Source organism: Uranotaenia lowii, chromosome 2, assembly GCF_029784155.1.
Source record: "Uranotaenia lowii strain MFRU-FL chromosome 2, ASM2978415v1, whole genome shotgun sequence".
NCBI classification, from domain to species: Eukaryota; Metazoa; Arthropoda; class Insecta; order Diptera; family Culicidae; genus Uranotaenia; species Uranotaenia lowii.
In genome coordinates, this window is record NC_073692.1 from 51,269,433 (window position 1) to 51,291,423 (window position 21,991).

The window sequence follows — 21,991 nt, forward strand, 5'->3', positions numbered from 1 at the left end:
TTGAAGTTACCAAGTGGAACATTACTTTGTTTGCGGACAATTCTTCAGAAAAACCTTATCGTAAGTCAGCTCAACCAACGTAACCAAAATGTTTAACAGTTGAGAATTTGTTCCGTATACAGCAGCTTCCTTTAGAAACTCCGGCTAATTATTTTCCGACGTTTCACTCGAAGCCTCCCGTTGGGTTGCAAAGACTGGAAGAAAGCTGAATGATGGGATTCGTGAATATCGCGAAAGTATGGAAATAATGTTAAAAATGTACCTACCTTTGGTTTTTGCATAACAGCACTTAATTGCGGAATTTCGGAAAAGAAAACCGAGAGCATCTCTTTCGAGTTACTGTAAAAACAAACAATGGTGGATCGAAATTTCTACCATTATTATGATTTTCCACGAGAACTTTGAATATGGTTTAAATTTAATAATTCATGCTGGTTGAAAAATAACAATAATCGCAGTTTTTAGAGAAAACCCATAAAACGGTTGAAAAAAACTCGAAAATGGTTATGAAAAAATGAGCGTAGACGTCCATTTTTCAGAAGATTTCGTATGGATCGGCAGTTAAAATATAAAATTGTTAGCCGTTCTGAGTTATTATATTTACTCGATTCAATCGACGTAAAGCAGGTTCAGTGGTAAATTCAGATATTTTTTCATAGTGGATTAGTTTTGTAACGCGAAATACGTTCGGGGATGTAAATAAGCATAAAGTATTTCGTGGTATTTCTGCACAATTTTATTCTACGTGAGAAGAAAACGCGGATTTTGATTTGTACAATTAAACACCCAGTAGACTCAAACGGATATCATACAGGTATCTGGAATAAGAATGGAGAAATTACATTACCAGTTTGGCAACGCTGGTAGGGATGCACCCATACCCGGCAATCAGCAAGTTGTGTCTTCCTCATGGATGGCACATGTCATACTTTGCGCCACGCCAAGGCAATGTGGCACGGCTAGGCTAGTTATAATTTATTGAGAATAGACAAACGTTGTCGCGTTCATTGTACCTAGTAGATACATTTACTGGGAAATTTCATTCAACTGACCATACTTATTGCTGACGAAGCATACAAAAACGTATTTAGTAGACACACAAAGTTTTCCATGATTAGCCACCATGCAATGTACAGACGTGTGTTTGGTCGGAGCTTCGATCGATTTTCGATACCGTATGATTCAGGCTCTTTCTCTGTGCGCCGAGACGAGCTGCTCATATATGTGAGAAACTGCCTAATGGCTGGTAGTTTGAAATATTAATTAAGGTCAAATAATGTACGGTGTGTCATTAACTATACTGATACACACGATTTCCCTGGGGCCCATTAGATGAGCCCACACATTACATTGTTTGCATTAAAAGCAAATTTTCAATAAACTTGTACCTTCTCCGTACCGATTTGAATTTTCACGTTTTTTTTTTCTCTTCTATGTTTCGCAGATATGCAAGACTTCTCCCAGCTGTCGTCCCGCACCGTAACGGAAGTCCTGATGTTGGAAATGAAAATGTCACCAGCTGCCAAAACCTACCTAGTCTCCGGATATCCCCGCTCCATGAGGGATGTCGTAGAATACTCCGAGAAGGTAAGCTGTTCCACAGCCCATTTCCGTTAAGGTTCAAATTGAATTGGGGGTTTCCTCTTGCACCCTTTCCTTCAAACCCTACACATAGCTTAGTAAGGCGTAGAAGTATCGTTCGTGTGTTATTTCGATTTTGAAAATGTGGGAGCAAATGAAGTATTTGACTTGGTCATTATTTTCTTCTATAATAAATGAGGTGTAGCTTTTTTTTCCGATATATTTTATAGGCGAAGGATTCTACCTGAGAAGGATTGATTTTGTATCGTTCTTTTTTCGTAATTGTAGTCGGAATAGCTGTAATCAATTTACTAGCAATTACCTTTAAAAATAGTCGTTTTTTCTTCCACAAGTTAAGAATTTTTTATTTATTTTTATTCGAGTAGGATTTGATAATTTGAAATCTCTTAAATTAAAAAAAAAGTATTCGATTAGATTTTTCTAAAAAATAAACTTTTCTCTATATTCAGTACGACAGAGACATTATATTTTTGGGAAGAAAAATAACAAACAAAATGACAAAAATGACAAAAATGACAAAAATGACAAAAAATGACAAAAATGACAAAAATGACAAAAATGACAAAAATGACAAAAATGACAAAAATGACAAAAATGACAAAAATGACAAAAATGACAAAAATGACAAAAATGACAAAAATGACAAAAATGACAAAATGACAAAAATGACAAAAATGACAAAAATGACAAAAATGACAAAATGACAAAAATGACAAAAATGACAAAAATGACAAAAATGACAAAAATGACAAAAATGACAAAAATTACAAAAATTACAAAAATTACAAAAATTACAAAAATTACAAAAATGACAAAAATTACAAAAATGACAAAAATGACAAAAATGACAAAAATGATAAAAATGACAAAAATGACAAAAATGACAAAAATGACAAAAAAGGACAAAAATGACAAAAATGACAAAAAAGGACAAAAATGACAAAAATGACAAAAATGACAAAAATGACAAAAATGACAAAAATGACAAAAATGACAAAAATGACAAAAATGACAAAAATGACAAAAATGACAAAAATGACAAAAATGACAAAAATGACAAAAATGACAAAAATGACAAAAATGACAAAAATGACAAAAATGACAAAAATGACAAAAATGACAAAAATGACAAAAATGACAAAAATGACAAAAATGACAAAAATGACAAAAATGACAAAAATGACAAAAATGACAAAAATGACAAAAATGACAAAAATGACAAAAATGACAAAAATGACAAAAATGACAAAAATGACAAAAATGACAAAAATGACAAAAATGACAAAAATGACAAAAATGACAAAAATGACAAAAATGACAAAAATGACAAAAATGACAAAAATGACAAAAATGACAAAAATGACAAAAATGACAAAAATGACAAAAATGACAAAAATGACAAAAATGACAAAAATGACAAAAATGACAAAAATGACAAAAATGACCAAAATGACAAAAATGACAAAAATGACAAAAATGACAAAAATGACAAAAATGACAAAAATGACAAAAATGACAAAAATGACAAAAATGACAAAAATGACAAAAATGACAAAAATGACAAAAATGACAAAAATGACAAAATTGACAAAAATGACAAAAATGACAAAAATGACAAAAATGACAAAAATGACAAAAATGACAAAAATGACAAAAATGACAAAAATGACAAAAATGACAAAAATGACAAAAATGACAAAAATGACAAAAATGACAAAAATGACAAAAATGACAAAAATGACAAAAATGACAAAAATGACAAAAATGACAAAAATGACAAAAATGACAAAAATGACAAAAATGACAAAAATGACAAAAATGACAAAAATGACAAAAATGACAAAAATGACAAAAATGACAAAAATGACAAAAATGACAAAAATGACAAAAATGACAAAAATGACAAAAATGACAAAAATGACAAAAATGACAAAAATGACAAAAATGACAAAAATGACAAAAATGACAAAAATGACAAAAATGACAAAAATGACAAAAATGACAAAAATGACAAAAATGACAAAAATGACAAAAATGACAAAAATGACAAAAATGACAAAAATGACAAAAATGACAAAAATGACAAAAATGACAAAAATGACAAAAATGACAAAAATGACAAAAATGACAAAAATGACAAAAATGACAAAAATGACAAAAATGACAAAAATGACAAAAATGACAAAAATGACAAAAATGACAAAAATGGCAAAAATGACAAAAATGACAAAAATGACAAAAATGACAAAAATGACAAAAATGACAAAAATGACAAAAATGACAAAAATGACAAAAATGACAAAAATGACAAAAATGACAAAAATGACAAAAATGACAAAAATGACAAAAATGACAAAAATGACAAAAATGACAAAAATGACAAAAATGACAAAAATGACAAAAATGACAAAAATGACAAAAATGACAAAAATGACAAAAATGACAAAAATGACAAAAATGACAAAAATGACAAAAATGACAAAAATGACAAAAATGACAAAAATGACAAAAATGACAAAAATGACAAAAATGACAAAAATGACAAAAATGACAAAAATGACAAAAATGACAAAAATGACAAAAATGACAAAAATGACAAAAATGACAAAAATGACAAAAATGACAAAAATGACAAAAATGACAAAAATGACAAAAATGACAAAAATGACAAAAATGACAAAAATGACAAAAATGACAAAAATGACAGAAATTACAAAAATTACAAAAATTACAAAAATTACAAAAATTACAAAAATTACAAAAATTACAAAAATTACAAAAATTACAAAAATTACAAAAATTACAAAAATTACAAAAATTACAAAAATTACAAAAATTACAAAAATTACAAAAATTACAAAAATTACAAAAATGACAAAAATGACAAAAATGACAAAAATGACAAAAATGACAAAAATGACAAAAATGACAAAAATGACAAAAATGACAAAAATGACAAAAATGACAAAAATGACAAAAATGACAAAAATGACAAAAATGACAAAAATGACAAAAATGACAAAAATGACAAAAATGACAAAAATGACAAAAATGACAAAAATGACAAAAATGACAAAAATGACAAAAATGACAAAAATGACAAAAATGACAAAAATGACAAAAATGACAAAAATGACAAAAATGACAAAAATGACAAAAATGACAAAAATGACAAAAATGACAAAAATGACAAAAATGACAAAAATGACAAAAATGACAAAAATGACAAAAATGACAAAAATGACAAAAATGACAAAAATGACAAAAATGACAAAAATGACAAAAATGACAAAAATGACAAAAATGACAAAAATGACAAAAATGACAAAAATGACAAAAATGACAAAAATGACAAAAATGACAAAAATGACAAAAATGACAAAAATGACAAAAATGACAAAAATGACAAAAATGACAAAAATGACAAAAATGACAAAAATGACAAAAATGACAAAAATGACAAAAATGACAAAAATGACAAAAATGACAAAAATGACAAAAATGACAAAAATGACAAAAATGACAAAAATGACAAAAATGACAAAAATGACAAAAATGACAAAAATGACAAAAATGACAAAAATGACAAAAATGACAAAAATGACAAAAATGACAAAAATGACAAAAATGACAAAAATGACAAAAATGACAAAAATGACAAAAATGACAAAAATGACAAAAATGACAAAAATGACAAAAATGACAAAAATGACAAAAATGACAAAAATGACAAAAATGACAAAAATGACAAAAATGACAAAAATGACAAAAATGACAAAAATGACAAAAATGACAAAAATGACAAAAATGACAAAAATGACAAAAATGACAAAAATGACAAAAATGACAAAAATGACAAAAATGACAAAAATGACAAAAATGACAAAAATGACAAAAATGACAAAAATGACAAAAATGACAAAAATGACAAAAATGACAAAAATGTCAAAAATGTCAAAAATGACAAAAATGACAAAAATGACAAAAATGACAAAAATGACAAAAATGACAAAAATGACAAAAATGACAAAAATGACAAAAATGACAAAAATGACAAAAATGACAAAAATGACAAAAATGACAAAAATGACAAAAATGACAAAAATGACAAAAATGACAAAAATGACAAAAATGACAAAAATGACAAAAATGACAAAAATGACAAAAATGACAAAAATGACAAAAATGACAAAAATGACAAAAATGACAAAAATGACAAAAATGACAAAAATGACAAAAATGACAAAAATGACAAAAATGACAAAAATGACAAAAATGACAAAAATGACAAAAATGACAAAAATGACAAAAATGACAAAAATGACAAAAATGACAAAAATGACAAAAATGACAAAATGACAAAAATGACAAAAATGACAAAAATGACAAAAATGACAAAAATGACAAAAATGACAAAAATGACAAAAATGACAAAAATGACAAAAATGACAAAAATGACAAAAATGACAAAAATGACAAAAATGACAAAAATGACAAAAATGACAAAAATGACAAAAATGACAAAAATGACAAAAATGACAAAAATGACAAAAATGACAAAAATGACAAAAATGACAAAAATGACAAAAATGACAAAAATGTCAAAAATGTCAACAATGACAAATATGACAAAAATGACAAAAATGACAAAAATGACAAAAATGACAAAAATGACAAAAATGACAAAAATGACAAAAATGACAAAAATGACAAAAATGACAAAAATGACAAAAATGACAAAAATGACAAAAATGACAAAAATGACAAAAATGACAAAAATGACAAAAATGACAAAAATGACAAAAATGACAAAAATGACAAAAATGACAAAAATGACAAAAATGACAAAAATGACAAAAATGACAAAAATGACAAAAATGACAAAAATGACAAAAATGACAAAAATGACAAAAATGACAAAAATGACAAAAATGACAAAAATGACAAAATGACAAAAATGACAAAAATGACAAAAATGACAAAAATGACAAAAATGACAAAAATGACAAAAATGACAAAAATGACAAAAATGACAAAAATGACAAAAATGACAAAAATGACAAAAATGACAAAAATGACAAAAATGACAAAAATGACAAAAATGACAAAAATGACAAAAATGACAAAAATGACAAAAATGACAAAAATGACAAAAATGACAAAAATGACAAAAATGACAAAAATGACAAAAATGACAAAAATGACAAAAATGACAAAAATGACAAAAATGACAAAAATGACAAAAATGACAAAAATGACAAAAATGACAAAAATGACAAAAATGACAAAAATGACAAAAATGACAAAAATGACAAAAATGACAAAAATGACAAAAATGACAAAAATGACAAAAATGACAAAAATGACAAAAATGACAAAAATGACAAAAATGACAAAAATGACAAAAATGACAAAAATGACAGAAATGACAAAACTGACAAAAATGACATAAATGACAAAAATGACAAAAATGACAAAAATAACATAAATAACAAAAATAACAAAAATGACAAATATGACAAATATGAAAAAATGTCAAAAATGACAAGAATGACAAAAATGACATAAATCCTCGCAAGAGAGGGTGGGAATATAATCAAGATTGTTCTAATGCTTCCTTTTTTCCAGATTCAAGTGATCAACGGCGTCATACTGATCTCCTGGCGCCAGTCGATTCTCCAGCGACAGATCGACTACGGGGCCAAGCTAGGGCACGTGGTTCTGTCGCTGGCCAAGATGGAATTGGAAAACTTCTTCAAGAACGTCATGCCCGTGGCTGATTATTTCGACCAAAGCGACATGTTGATTGCGGTGAGAAACTTTTGGTACCCTGAATCTTTTTAAGATTTTTAAGGTTTCCTCACTTACAGGTGAACGGCGAACGGATACCGTCGGAAGTGTACAAAGACTTCCGGTCGGCTGTGCTAGACATTTTGGGTGCCCAAGAAAATCAGGAAGCACTACTGAACGGAGTCGCAGGTATGGGGAGGGGCGTAGATGACATTCCCGGCAGTATAGTTAGCGTAGAAACGGCACCTAGTCAACATAAAGTTATTACAGCTCCGGCGCATGAAGTAGAAATCAATAGCCGTATCAATAGAACACCGACACCACCACTATCATTACCGATACAACAACCGATTCATCGGCCACCATCCCATCAAAAAAGTCAACCGATACCTCTGCAAAGGCAACCGACCCTGGCTAGCATAGGAGTTCATCGGCAAAGTAGTGCCTCCAAAGCGATCAACATGGCCGGCTTCAATCCGGAACGAGCCCCAGCGGTAATTTGGGTCATCGGAGGTCCCGGTAGTAATAAGGCAGCACTTTGTTCGAAAGCCGTCGGAAGTAACCCCGGTTGGGGCCATTTTAGGTAGGATATAACTCATTACGTAAAAACTTATAAATTAAACATAAAAAACTTTCTAAAATCAACAGTGTAGGGAGATTGCTGCGGGCAACGGCCGATTCGGATCCGCGCATCGGAACCGAGAACTTTGCCGTCAAGGAGGCAATCACAGCCGGTGAAATGGTTCCTAAGAAATCGCTGGAGAAGCTGCTGGAGAATCAGTTGGGGCAGTTGGCCGACCGGAAGGGCGTCATCATCGATGGGTACCCCCGGGATATGGAGCAGGTGCGGGAGTTCGAGCGAAAGGTAAGATACAACTGATAATCCAAGAAAAATTTTGGCTTATATAAAACGCCAACTCGTTGAACGAAAATTGAGATTAAGCGTGATTGCTGTTTCAGCTTGCTAGCTGAATAAAGGCAAACTGAAGTGCTGTTTTAGCGTTTAAAGAAGTTTTACTGCAGTTAAAGGGAGAAGTTGAAGAGTAGTTTCTGTATCACTTTTTCAGCCTTTATTCAATCATTCATAAAAAATTGGGACTTTTTAATATTTCACGTCAACTTCATAAATCTTACCTACTATTTTTTAAATGAATCTTAGAAAATCCAACTTTTTATTGACACAAAAAAATAAAGTTTGAAAACACCTACAAAATTTTAAAATTCCGTGAATTCTTTGTTCTGTGACATAGATTCTGTGATGAAAATTTGCTCAAATTCTGTGAAATAACAGATTTTTCTGTAATTTCGGCAACCTTGCCCTTGACCCGAAAGGAACAGCGTCAGGTAAATATCGACCTCTCCATAATTCCGTCTGAAGTCTGAAAGCCGTGGGATGCTCGATGCGTCCCACTGCCCCTGTCACCTGAGCATCGATGCTGCTCGTTGAGCTTCACGCACTCCTCTAACAGCTCTCTACGTAACATTCTGTACCCTCCGCCAGAGTAATGTCGATGGGAATCATGCCCGCGATGACAAAAGCTGCATCTGTTGACGGTCTTCTATGCACAGCCAACTCGCATGGCTATCAGCCGATGTGTACTCCGTAATTTGGATCTATTGCGCTCCAACTCTAAGTCAGAGCTTCAGGTCGCTCCTCCGTATCGTAGTTTCGATAGTGCCACGCCCGCAAGGAGACGTCTTTTGCTATGCTTTGGACCATGGCAATTCGGCATAATCCAGGTCAGTGAGTCGATGACTTTCGACGCACTATCCCAACCTTGTAACATGTGCACCGAAACTGAGGCGGCTGTCGACCTGAACTCCGAGGTATTTCTGCTGCTGTTTTGAAGATGTGGTGTGTTCTTCAACAGTCATCATGTGCGGCACAACTCTTTTGTTGGTCACGAGTAGTACTTCGGTTGTGTGGTGGGTTATATGAAGCTTGACTCCTTCCATCCAGATACCAACTCTTTCTACAGACACCGTTTCAAGGTCTTCTACCTCCTCGGTTGTTTTCGCCGGTGATCAATAGCACGATCCTAACACGTCATTAAACATGGCATTCCAAAAGACAAGTTCAAGTATGGAACCCTGTGTAACCCAGTTTTTGCTTCGTAGGTCAAGATGCAATTTTCAAAAATGCTTCCTATTAATCTGCAGAAGGTCTCGGGAACACGCATCATGTGGAACACTTTGGCAATGGCATCCCAGCTAGCATTTTTGAAGGCATTTTTAACATCTATCGTCACAATGACGCAATCAAGACCAACTTTTCTCTTCTTTTGATATGCGCGCTTGCGTATTCTGTCACCATTCGGATGGCGTCCACTGCAGATAGTTAGTCTGTTGAAGATTTTCCTCTCCAGTAGTTCACCAAGGGTATATAATAAACAGATAGGTCTGAACGATGACGGATGCTCTGGGGGTTTCCCCGGATTCCGTAGTAACATCAGCTTTCAGTTTTCCACAGGTTGGAGAAAAATTCCTCTTCGAGACACTTTTGTAACACCACTCTGAAAGTATCTGGAATGGTCTGTACCGCCATCTCTACCAGTGAATTCGGGATTCCTCGCGGGCCTGGGGCCTTGTTCACCACCAGTTTCTTAGCGATGGCCACAAATTCCTCGTTCGTTACTGTCTCGATGTCGTGGACGATTCCCTTTAATTTTTCTGAACACTTTTCGTCCGGCAACCTAGGGCCACCGAATTTCGCTAGTGCAACTCTACAGGCTTGGCCCCATGGGTTGTGCTCTACGCTCTGGCACAGTGCTCCTTGCTCGTCCTGGTAGCTCATTTGAATGCTACCCTGGCTGCTCGATGTACGGCAACTATCGATTCTCGGTTGGTGTCCTAAGTGAACGGTGTCCTCAAACGAAAAGGGTCATGTCATGAGTTCGAATCCCGGCCATGTCCTGTGCTATGTTTATATATTGGTTGGTGGTTGAAGCATTTGTAAAATGCTATTCCTCAAACTCGGAAGATGTATGTTATGTCTCCAAGGGTTTGGCTGGCTCCATCCCGAACCTCGTTAATATCCTCTCGATGTAACTTTCTTGGCTCAACAGGAAACTTCCGTCTTCCTCCCGCTCAACACGGATGCCAAGATAATTGCTGACATCATCGCCCAGAACGTCGGTGATGGTCTGGTTCCAGACCCTTAATGCTTGCTTCAAGCCATATAAGCTCCTTCTCAAATGGCACACTTCCGTGGGATTCCCGGATTTGTACCCAGGCGGTTGACGCATGTAGATGGTCTCCGAAATCTCTCCGTACAAATATGCCGTCTTGATATCGACGTGCTTCACTTGCATCTTTCGACGTGCTGCTACCGACAGGAGTGCCCGAAACGTGGTGTGCTTCGCAACCAGGGCGTGAACCTCGTCGTAGTCAGTACCTACCGAATTTCTGGCTGCATCCCTGGGCAACTAGCCGGGCCTTGTATCTTGCAACATTCCCCCGCTCGTCCAGCTTCTTCTTGAAAATCCACCGGCAGCCGACCGGCTTCCGGTTTGGGGGAGGCTAACGATGTCCCAGGTGGAGTTTTCTTGGAGGGCAGCATACTCTTCATCCATAGCATTTTTCCAGTGATCCCGTTCGGGACTCGCTAGCGCTTCTGCTAGAGTCCTCGGTTCGAACATTTGCTGGCTTACCAGGCTGCTGGCTTCGTGAAATCGGGGTGGTGGTACCCCTTTGTTCGATCGGCTTGACACACGTATCGGCGTGCTCGTTGATGGCGGTCCACTCGGTGCGTTGAGGGGACGTTCATCGGCATCGTGATCTTCGGTGAGAGTGGTGTCGTCGTCCGATTCAGTGATCGTATCTTGATCTTTGTGTCTTCGGAATCCAACTCCAATCCTTCCTCGTCGTCTGCTGGCTCACCGAGAACGTCCCCTGCAACGATAGGAAATGGATTAGTTTGAAAACGGCCGGCCGAAGAGAAGCGATACTGCTAGTCGGCATGAAACGAGCATCTCAGCTGTTGATGACGTGCCCGGAGCTCCTGTCCAAGAATCTGTACGCTTTCTGTTGGGTCGAATAGCCAACGAAAGTCATCTTCTGCGTTGCTGCATCAAACTTCGTTCGATTCTGCTTCGGTATCCACACGTACGCATTCGCACCAAAAACCTGTACGTGGCTCAGGTCTGGCTTTTCTCCCCACCACGCTTCATAGGGAGTGACATCCATCGACCTAGTCAGTAGTCGATTCTATAGGTAGTTGGCCGTGTTCACAGCCTCCGCCCAGTACCTCGTCGGTAGCCCTGCGTCCAGCAGCATGCACCGCGCCATTTCGTTCAGGGAACGATTTTTGCGTTCGGCTGTTCCGTTCTGCTGTGGGGTGTGTGGCGTTGAGAACTGCTGTCTGATTCCTTCTTGTTTGAAGAACCTTTCCAACGACCTGTTCTTGAACTTTCCACCGTTGTCGGAGCGCACGACTTTCGGCGGCCTGCCAAATGTCGTCTTTGCCTCCAAAACGAAATCCCTCAGCTTTTCCTCAGCATCGGATTTCTCCCGCAAAAAATACACGGTTGTGTATCGGGAAAAGTCGTCGGTGACTGTCAGGTAGTACCGACATCCTCCTGGCGTAACATTTTTCATGGGTCCACATAAGCCCACGTGGATCAGGTCCAGCGTTATTTTCGATCGCTTCTTCGTTTTCTTCAGGAACGGAAGTCGTGCAAGTTTACCCTCTTTGCAGCACTCACACACGGATCGTATGCCATAATCGGTGATCTTGATGCCGGTCGCTAGCTTCTTCTTGAACAGCTCCTGGACGGCGTCTTTGTCTCGATGGCCCATCTTTCTGTGCCACGCGTGCAGGCAATCCTGCGTGTGCGTTTTCTCTTCTACCTTCATGGCGTTGTAGTATCCGAAAGCGTGATTGTGCGATTTTTGCCTTCCAGATCGCAGCAACCCACTTTGCACGTCCCGTTGCCCTTCGCAGCTGTCATCGTCCCGTCGTCCAGCGTGACGTGTTCGTTGATGGTTTCATCCAGCTCCAGAAAGAAATCTCGTTCGGCGCACTTGTGGGATGTCGCCCCGGAGTCGACAACCCAGCTTCCTTCGCTCTGGGTAGATTTTTCCGGTTTTTCTGGTCGCTTCAGGGATCCTTTTCCTGGTCGCTTGCTTGCTTCCGGCAATCCCTCTGCTTATGGCCCGGCTTCTGACAATAATGGCAGACAATTACCTTCTTACCAGATCCAGCCTTCAGAACGGATTCCGGATCGTAGCTTCCCTGTTTCGTCACCTCGTCGATCAGCTTGGTTATACGAGCTCTAACGTAATTTCGTTGTCCGCCCGGCTCTCCAACGCGTCAGGGCGTTGAACGATTTCGGAAGGCTACTCAGCACTAGCGCAGTCTGCAGTTTCTCGTCGAGCTTCAACCCGGCCACGGATAGGCGGTCGGAAACTTCTTCCATCTCGTTCACGTGCTTCTCCATGTCGTCACCTTCACAGAATCGCTTGGAGATCAAATTCCGCAAACACAAGACCTTGGATTTCAGCGTCGGCTTCTCGAAGTGGTCCTTCAGCTTGTCCCATGCTTCACGAGCCGTGGTCGTCTGCTTGAATGAACAGCAATGTGAGCTCAGGAAAAAGCGGGACGGCGGGTCATTCAATGAAAAAGCGGGACATATCTCGCTTTTGCGGGACGGATGGCAACCCTACCCAAAAGCCAACCAAGTAAGAGATCGTATAAATGGGTATTTGAAGTCGGTTTATCACGTTCGTCGCCCAGGGACCCATAAACGGATGACAGCTCTCTTACTCAAGATAGCCCCTCAGTTTCACTACGCGTTCTAAATCTAGAATTCTCTGGCTTCACTTTAACGCTCCAAGATTTTTTTGGGCGACGAACATGTTGAATCGAGTATGATGATAATTACGCCATGTTTTCAGATTCCGAAGACCAATTCGCTCAATTTGTTCTCCCGCGCGATTTTCAAGTGAACAAATAGATTTGCTGTACCCTTTGTATGTGTATTTGAAAGAGTTGTCCAATAAGAGAATCAGCAAATATTCTCGCTGGCAACACTGAAAATCGAAAATACCCAAACTTGAGAACTGCCACCCGCCAAACCTAAGTTCAAGATTGACAACTTAAGTTTGTGAAAAAATCACAGCTTGCCAATTAGCCAAACTTGTCCTTCAAGCGAAGAACTGTTTTTTTGGGGGGTTTTTGTTGTAAGCGCATCTGATTCTGTTACCTCCATCGTGCCAGATTTAGGTTTGGGGGATAAGTTCAAAGCGAAGAACTGTTTTTTTTTGGGGGATAACTTTTATTCCCGCTTCATTCGGAGAAAGTCTCACATACACGATGATGTAGCTGCCTCTCTCAACAACTCTCCGGTGGTCGAGCGGTTAGCATCCTGAGACGGTAATCGCAAAGCTATTGCAGGTATGGGTGTAATTCCTGTACCTGGCGATATTTTTTTTTATTTTGATTTCCATTTTATTGTGGTATCAGATTTTGGGGGATGAGTTCTCCTTTAAGAGCTTAACTTTGGATTATGCCACCAATAGCCAAACCTGTAGGGAGGGAGTTTCATTCGGGTTGGCGGGGAAAGTTCTCAAGTTTGGGTATTTTTGAGGTTCAGTGAATGGCTTGCATCCGTTAACAAAACGTGTGACGCTCTGTTATTCATGTAAGCCGCTCAGTTTAGCCTCATGCTGCAAAGCTGGGAGCTCTCCTTCTTTATTTTGTCGCTCCGAGAATTTCTTTGGGTCCGGTCTAGTAAAACTACCAAAATGAGCGTGACGACGAACGCGTTAAGAGCAAAAACTTGTGCTCTCTTGCGGTCATCCAGTATGTACGAGTACGAATAAGGTGTCGAAAATCGTACAATTTTTATAATTTTTATTACTTCAGCTAGGTTGATAAAAATATGTTTATTGCCTCCACCCTGGTAGGTAAATGCTAGAAGACTTCACCGAAAGCTCCAAGGCAGCAGGTCTCAAAGACAATGTCGGAAAGACCAAGTCGATGGAAATCAAACTAGAAAATCGTTCCAATTTCGTGGTAGCTGGGCAACAGGTTGAGCAAGTGGAGTGCTTCCAATATCTTGGCAAACAGATTACGCCTGATGGTGGTACCAAGCAGCGTTGCCAGATTGCAAACCGCTCTAATTGACGAAAAACGGAAGATATACTGATTTTGGCAAAATGAAATTTGATGAACGAATCTAATCGAGGGAACTCATATTTCCTATCAGATGTTAATCCCAGTTAAGCGCCTCTAATTCTCGTTCTCATCTCTGTGACCATCCCCATCTATCATACGGTATCTGGCTACCAAGATAGGAAACGCTACACTTTCTCATTGTGTTGTCCAGGTACCATGAAACTGGAAGGGTTTTCTGTGCAGTACCTTCCACGAAAATGCCTCGCGCTGCGCTTCGATGAGATGAACTTGTTTCTCTGGGACTCCTCTTCGTCTGAGTGTAGCTACGTATAACTACAATTTCAATAAATAGTTGTAAAGGTCGAATGGCTCGGTAGGTTAGAGTTCTCAGTTCCATCTTACCGAGAATACGGGTGGATCTGATTGGTCGAATACGAATACTGCTGCTGTATTGCAGAAATGGGCCTTCATAGCTATTTGTTCTCAAATACGAAACATGAAATTCATTTGCAAAGTACCTAACAGATAATTGCAGAGTGAAACGTGAATCCGTTCGTTGGATTTAAAAATCATCATCGTGCTTTTGCTACAGTGCTCCTTTTATTAAAATTATTTTTATTATTTTCAATAATCAATGCTCTTCCTCAAATTATGTATTTCGGCGTATAATTTATTCATCATTTGAATTTTCTTTTGTTCCTCCAGTTCCGTCAAACCCCACCGATAATTCTGCTGGACTGCTCCAAGCTCCAGCTGGGCCGGGGCCGTCTGGACGATACCGTTTCCTCGTTCCGGCGCCGGCTGGAACTATTCCGGGAGATGACGCTGCCGATGCTGAAGGAAATGGACACCGCCGGCCGGTTGACCATCGTAAGTGTGTTGACTTTTCACAACCGTCATCATCAACTATCATTATTGATACAGTACGGCTATTCAGTTGGAGGGAGCAGAGAACTGTCTCAGTGTCACTGTCACTGAGAAAACTCAAGGAGAAAGCCAATTTGGGGTCTTTGTGTATGTGATTTTTGTCGTATGGGTGAATGTATGTGCGAGCCTTTATGAGAAACCGGATGTATGTATTTAAGTTGATCTGTAATTGCTTCATACATCGATTAATTATTAATGACATGCCGTCATGTGATTTACGACGCTTGGTTGTTGAGACGTTGTGTGGCTAGAATTTTAGTCCTAATTTGGATAAATAACTGATTTTGGCTACACTGATTTTTTTTAAATTGTCTGTTTGTGTCAAAATTGTAATTTATTTGAATAATCCTCCTTGTTCTTTCAAGGTTGACGGAGACACTGACAGCCCCACGGTACAGCGAGAATTCGAGCGTATTGTACGGGAAAACATCCAGAAACTTGGTCTAGGTGCAGAACCTGGCAACGCTGCTGATGGAGGATCCGTAAGCCCGATAAAGCTGGGAAGCTTCAAGGATGCCATCAAGCAGGGCCGCAGTAAGGTGGCCCCGATGGAATTGAAGAATGCCGATGCCATCGTGCATGATTTGGATGCCGATGTTCCGGGTGTGGTGCCCACCATCAGCCATCACGTCAGCTTGGCCAATGGACACCTTCCGAAGGGGGGCTCCCGGAATGGGTTCATTCCCAATGGAAGGCCCAACTTCCGAAATTTGCTTACGGAAGCAGATAGTTTTGATTCCCATATGTAAATCTGATTCATACGATCCCATTAAAATTTTTCTTAAGAATAAGAATCAAAAACAAGCATTAAAAAATCAGTCGCAATAAGAGATGTGTCTAGAGAGGGGTGATCTCGATCATCATTCAATCAAAAACCATAGCTTTAACAAAGAACTTGAACAAGAGCAAATATTTTTGTATTGGCTTGGTGCCAAATGTTGTTACTAGTAGATTTTGTTTACCCCTATAAATAGTTCTTACCAGTGATAAGAATAGTTCGTAGATTTTGTAAGGTTTAAGATAATGTTGAACCCAGTCATAACGAAGTTTATAAACCTGTTATGGAGGATTAGATTGCATCAAGCTTTAACCATAATTTTAGAACACTTTATCACCTTAATATAGGAGAGTAAAAATGTTTCAGTAGAAAATCAAAATGTGGTTTTATTTGAAAGAAAAACAAGAAATCCAATTCAAAGTACCTATTTTATTTAGAAAAATGAAATAATGCATTTAGTGAGATGTTTTGATTTTGAAATATATAGCTCCAAAAAAGTCATATGTACGTACATTCGTACATACACATACACATACACATGAAATCTGAGACATGAGACCCGAAACATGAAGCGTGAGAAGTTAGACGTGAGACATTTTTTTTTGTTTGGATTATAGTCGTTTTACCATTTTTACGGCATTCGTGACGTTGCAGTTATTGAAAAACAAATCCGGTAGCACTGTGTTCGATGTGTACTCTTGGGCTCGAACTCGCGGATATCGGTTCAGAAGGCAAAAGACTTGCCAACTGAGCTATAACAGATATATGAGAAGCGAGACGATATATGAGAGGCGAGACATGAGACATAAGACGGGGCATGATGGGGCCTAAATAGGACAGGAGACATGGACAATGGGACTATAGATCTAAGATAAGAAATCTGAGACAAGAAACTAAGAACCTGAGTTCTGAGCATAAGACATAAGACATAAGACATAAGACATAAGACATAAGACATAAGACATAAGACATAAGACATAAGACATAAGACATAAGCCATAATACATAAGACATAAGACATAAGACATAAGACATAAGACATAAGACATAAGACATAAGACATAAGACATAAGACATAAGACATAAGACATAAGACATAAGACATAAGACATAAGACATAAGACATAAGACATAAGACATAAGACATAAGACATAAGACATAAGACATAAGACATAAGACATAAGACATAAGACATAAGACATAAGACATAAGACATAAGACATAAGACATAAGACATAAGACATAAGACATAAGACATAAGACATAAGACATAAGACATAAGACATAAGACATAAGACATAAGACAAAAGACAAAAGACAAAAGACAAAAGACAAAAGACAAAAGACAAAAGACAAAAGACAAAAGACAAAAGACAAAAGACAAAAGACAAAAGACAAAAGACAAAAGACAAAAGACATAAGACATAAGACATAAGACATAAGACATAAGACATAAGACATAAGACATAAGACAGAAGACAGGAGACAGAAGACAGGAGACAGAAGACAGAAGACAGAAGACAGAAGACATAAGACGTAAGACTGAGTTATAAGGTTTTTTTCGCGATAATTCGACCTTGTCTCATTTTTAAAAAAGACATACACCGTCTTAGCCGATTTTAGGCTTTACAGACTGAATACATGACGAGGACAACTTAAGATTAACACATTTAACACCCAGTACCGAGATGGGCATCGAACCCATGCCATCAATGGACCAGCGATTACCGTCTTACCACGCTAACCACTCGACCACCGAGACGTACAAGGTCTTGTCTCATTAATCATGTCTCATGTCTCATGTCTCATGTCTCATGTCTCATGTCTCATGTCTCATGTCTCATGTCTCATGCCTCATGTCTCATGTCTCATATCTCATGTTTCATTTCTCATGTCTAATTTCAAATGTCTCATGTCTCATGTCTCATGTCTCGTGTCTCATGTCTCGTGTCTCATGTCTCGTGTCTTAGATCTCAGGTCTCATATTTCAGGTCTCAAGTCGCAGGGCTCATGTCTCAGGTCTCAAGTCTCAGGTTTCAGGTCTGAGGTCTCATGTATCACTTTCTTAGTCTCAGAGCTAAGATTTTCCCTACTACAAAAATATTCTAAGTGTTTTTCTTTGAAAAAGACTATTCTATTTTTTCTCAAAAACCGTGTTTATTCGCGAAATCCGTGTAAAAAAAACGGTGTTAATTCCCGAAAGCCGTGGCAAAAAACCGTGTAAAAAACCTTGGTTTAATCTGTTTAATTGAGAAAATCGCTGCCCGTTTTCTACCGAAATTAAAAATTTGAAATTCAACATTCAAAATTACAAAACTCCAAATTCAAAATTCAAATTTCAAAATTCCAAATTCAAAATTCAAAACTCAAATTTCAAAATTCAACACTCAAAATTCATAATCTAAAATTTAAAATTCAAAATTCAAATTTCAAATTTCAAAATTCAAAATTTAAAATTCAAAATGCAAAATGCAAAATTCAAAATTCAAAATTCAAAATTCAAAATTCAAAATTCAAAATTCAAAATTCAAAATTCAAAATTCAAAATTCAAAATTCAAAATTCAAAATTCAAAATTCAAAATTCAAAATTCAAAATTCAAAATTCAAAATTCAAAATTCAAAATTCAAAATTCAAAATTCAAAATTCAAAATCCAAAATTCGAAATTCAAAATTCAAAATTCAAAATTCAAAATTCAAAATTCAAAATTCAAAATTCAAAATTCAAAATTCAAAATTCAAAATTCAAAATTCAAAATTCAAAATTCAAAATTCAAAATTCAAAATTCAAAATTCAAAATTCAAAATTCAAAATTCAAAATTCAAAATTCAAAATTCAAAATTCAAAATTCAAAATTCAAAATTCAAAATTCAAAATTCAAAATTCAAAATTCAAAATTCAAAATTCAAAATTCAAAATTCAAAATTCAAAATTCAAAATTCAAAATTCAAAATTCAAAATTCAAAATTCGAAATTCAAAATTCAAAATTCAAAATTCAAAATTCGAAATTCAAAATTCAAAATTAAAAATTCAAAATTCAAAATTCAAGATTCAAAATTCAAAATTCAAAATTCAAAATTCAAAATTCAAAATTCAAAATTCAAAATTCAAAATTCAAAATTCAAAATTCAAAATTCAAAATTCAAAATTCAAAATTCAAAATTCAAAATTCAAAATTCAAAATTCAAAATTCAAAATTCAAAATTCAAAATTTAAAATTCAAAATTCAAAATTCAAAATTCAAAATTCAAAATTCAAAATTCAAAATTCAAAATTCAAAATTCAAAATTCAAAATTCAAAATTCAAAATTCAAAATTCAAAATTCAAAATTCAAAATTCAAAATTCAAAATTCAAAATTCAAAATTCAAAATTCAAAATTCAAAATTCAAAATTCAAAATTCAAAATTCAAAATTCAAAATTCAAAATTCAAAATTCAAAATTCAAAATTCAAAATTCAAAATTCAAAATTCAAAATTCAAAATTCAAAATTCAAAATTCAAAATGTGAAGTATAAAATTAAAAATTCGAAATTCAAAATTTAAATTTGAAATTCAAAATTAAAAATGAATTTTTATTTTTATGAATAGTAGTCACATGACCCAGATTACTCCCATCAATGTTGAATGAATTTTTCGCGATTGCGCACATGCTTTCTCCCATTCATGCAATGAACATAAACAAAACGAAAGTCAGGCAGCGTTACGCTAGGTAGTTTTCTGCAATTGTTCATTTGCAAAGTAACACTTGAGGAGAGCACCTGTTTATATTCACTCCAATCTGATGTTAGCATCTAGCTCGGATCAAAAATTATTGCAATTATCTGGTCTCCAGAAGTAATAGGTTTCGAGCAATTCTAAATGTTTAGGTAGTGTTCTGTCAAATTACGGTGTATTATTGAATCGATATTTTTTTTCGTAATCTGGAAGTACCATTTGTGGTATCTGTTCGATGTTCTTTAGTCATCATCTGGCTCAGAACCGTGACCCATCATCATTGGACAAGTGAACCTGCTCTGTGTATTCCAAAAGTGTATCGAAGCAGCCTGTGCAGTTTCTGGCAAACTATCAATTGATGACAGAAATCTAGTCAAATGGCAGTGGCTGTTTGAAATAATAACATTCTTTAATTTAAAAAAAACAATCAGTCGTTAGAAAATCACGAGTCTAATAACACGTTGTTGTTAATTTTTTCGAGTTAAAAATAGTGCTGCTTGCATGTTGTGTGTGTGGGTTGTGTGTATCTTTCCAGGAACAGCTGAGTAGTTTCCCAAGATTCGGTCAACGTAGTCGGTTTCAGAGAAAATCGTAAGTAGCCTTCTCTAACATAATGCTTCTCATTACCAAATTATAGTTTCAGAGATCATTAAAAATCTCCAATACCTCATTATCTCTCATGTGATTTTTTCAATCGATTGATAGCGATTGTGGTGACCTAGTAAATTGATTGAATAGTTCATCCCAATTATTTTCCCCTTACAAATGCGATGTTATGAAATCAAGGAACACATTCGATGAATGTAAAGCTGCGTTCAATTAGTTCAATTGCATACGAGTTCCAATTAACATCTTTCTACTTTCGTGTAAGAGTAAATATGCCTGTAATGAATTTAGGCAGTGCAGATTGCATATCACGTTTGATGTTCGCATGATGAAGCATACGATCGGGTGAACGGTAAAACGAATGATACGAATTATTAACATTATCACTGAAAATTGGCTAGAAGCATTCCTATCTCAATGCACGGTATTTTTTTATACTGAAAAACTTGCCCATTATAGAAGAGACTCTCTTCTATGCAACGCACTATGCAAGAAAAAATCCATCGGGGAGTGTAAAACAGTTTTTGTTTTTGAAAATTTGCAAACAATTTTTTTTCTTTTTAATAAATTCAGTTTCATTCAAGAAAACTTCCACCTTAACATTTCTAGAATTTAAAAATAAGAAAAAACTGCAAATAATGTTTATGAGAAACATGTTTGTTCAATCGTTTGGGGGCAAAACTGTATAAAATTCTAAATCATTAAAATACTCTAGAAATAGCCGTAAAAGTAACTGTCCACACTGTAGCAAATTTGAAAAAAAAACATCGTTCTAAATGATTACCCTAAGGTTGGCAGAGTTTTTTCAGCACGTATCCGGGCCGAACAAATCCGGCCTATTTAATTTAAAAACCTGGCAAAATCCGGATATTGGTTTCAAAATAGATAACCAAAAATCCGGGCAAATTAAGTCAAAACCATAAAATTACTTTACAAAAAACAAGAAAAAAAAACTTTAAACCAATTTTTTTATCGAATCTCAACAGTAATCGTTTCCAAAAAACTTTTCTTGATTATTTTTAAAAACTTGTTCAAAAAAGCAAAACACAATTTGTTTATTGTGTGTTTGTTTTGGAAAATAAAGTGAATAAATCCAGGCAAAATCCGGGCTTTTTTATTGAAATCCGGGTAACCGGGGCGGACCGGACTATTCCCAAATTTTGTAATAAATATCTGGGCAAACCCGGATAAAATCGGGCAATCTGGCAACCTTAAATTATCCTCTATTTTCAATTATATTGAAACCAGAATGAAGTTTGAGTTGAGTGAAAAAAGTTCGAACTTATTATTCAAAAATATTTAAATTATTTTTCCTTTCCAAAACCATAATAGTTATTTATGCAACGAGTAAAAAAAAGGTGTTTTTCTCAGCACGAGTCGATAATTACGTCGATTTTTGAAAGAAATCGAGTTTTAAAACGAATTGCGTACCCAATATAAGGCAAATTTAATA

At 35.8% G+C, this 21,991-nt stretch overlaps 1 protein-coding gene across 1 annotated transcript in view; it reads left to right on the forward strand.

The window, feature by feature from the left end:
* The window catches only part of LOC129741382 (adenylate kinase isoenzyme 5), an 18,524-nt gene extending 1,931 nt beyond the window's left edge, over positions 1 to 16,593 (forward strand). Inside the window, exons 2-8 of the mRNA XM_055733107.1 lie at positions 1,445 to 1,587; positions 7,231 to 7,413; positions 7,473 to 7,581; positions 7,663 to 7,975; positions 8,041 to 8,257; positions 15,215 to 15,379; positions 15,802 to 16,593. Coding sequence (XP_055589082.1) covers positions 1,445 to 1,587; positions 7,231 to 7,413; positions 7,473 to 7,581; positions 7,663 to 7,975; positions 8,041 to 8,257; positions 15,215 to 15,379; positions 15,802 to 16,185 — 1,514 coding nt within the window. The 3' untranslated portion in view covers positions 16,186 to 16,593. The remainder of the gene's footprint in view (positions 1 to 1,444; positions 1,588 to 7,230; positions 7,414 to 7,472; positions 7,582 to 7,662; positions 7,976 to 8,040; positions 8,258 to 15,214; positions 15,380 to 15,801) is intronic.
* The last annotated feature ends 5,398 nt before the right edge of the window (positions 16,594 to 21,991 follow it).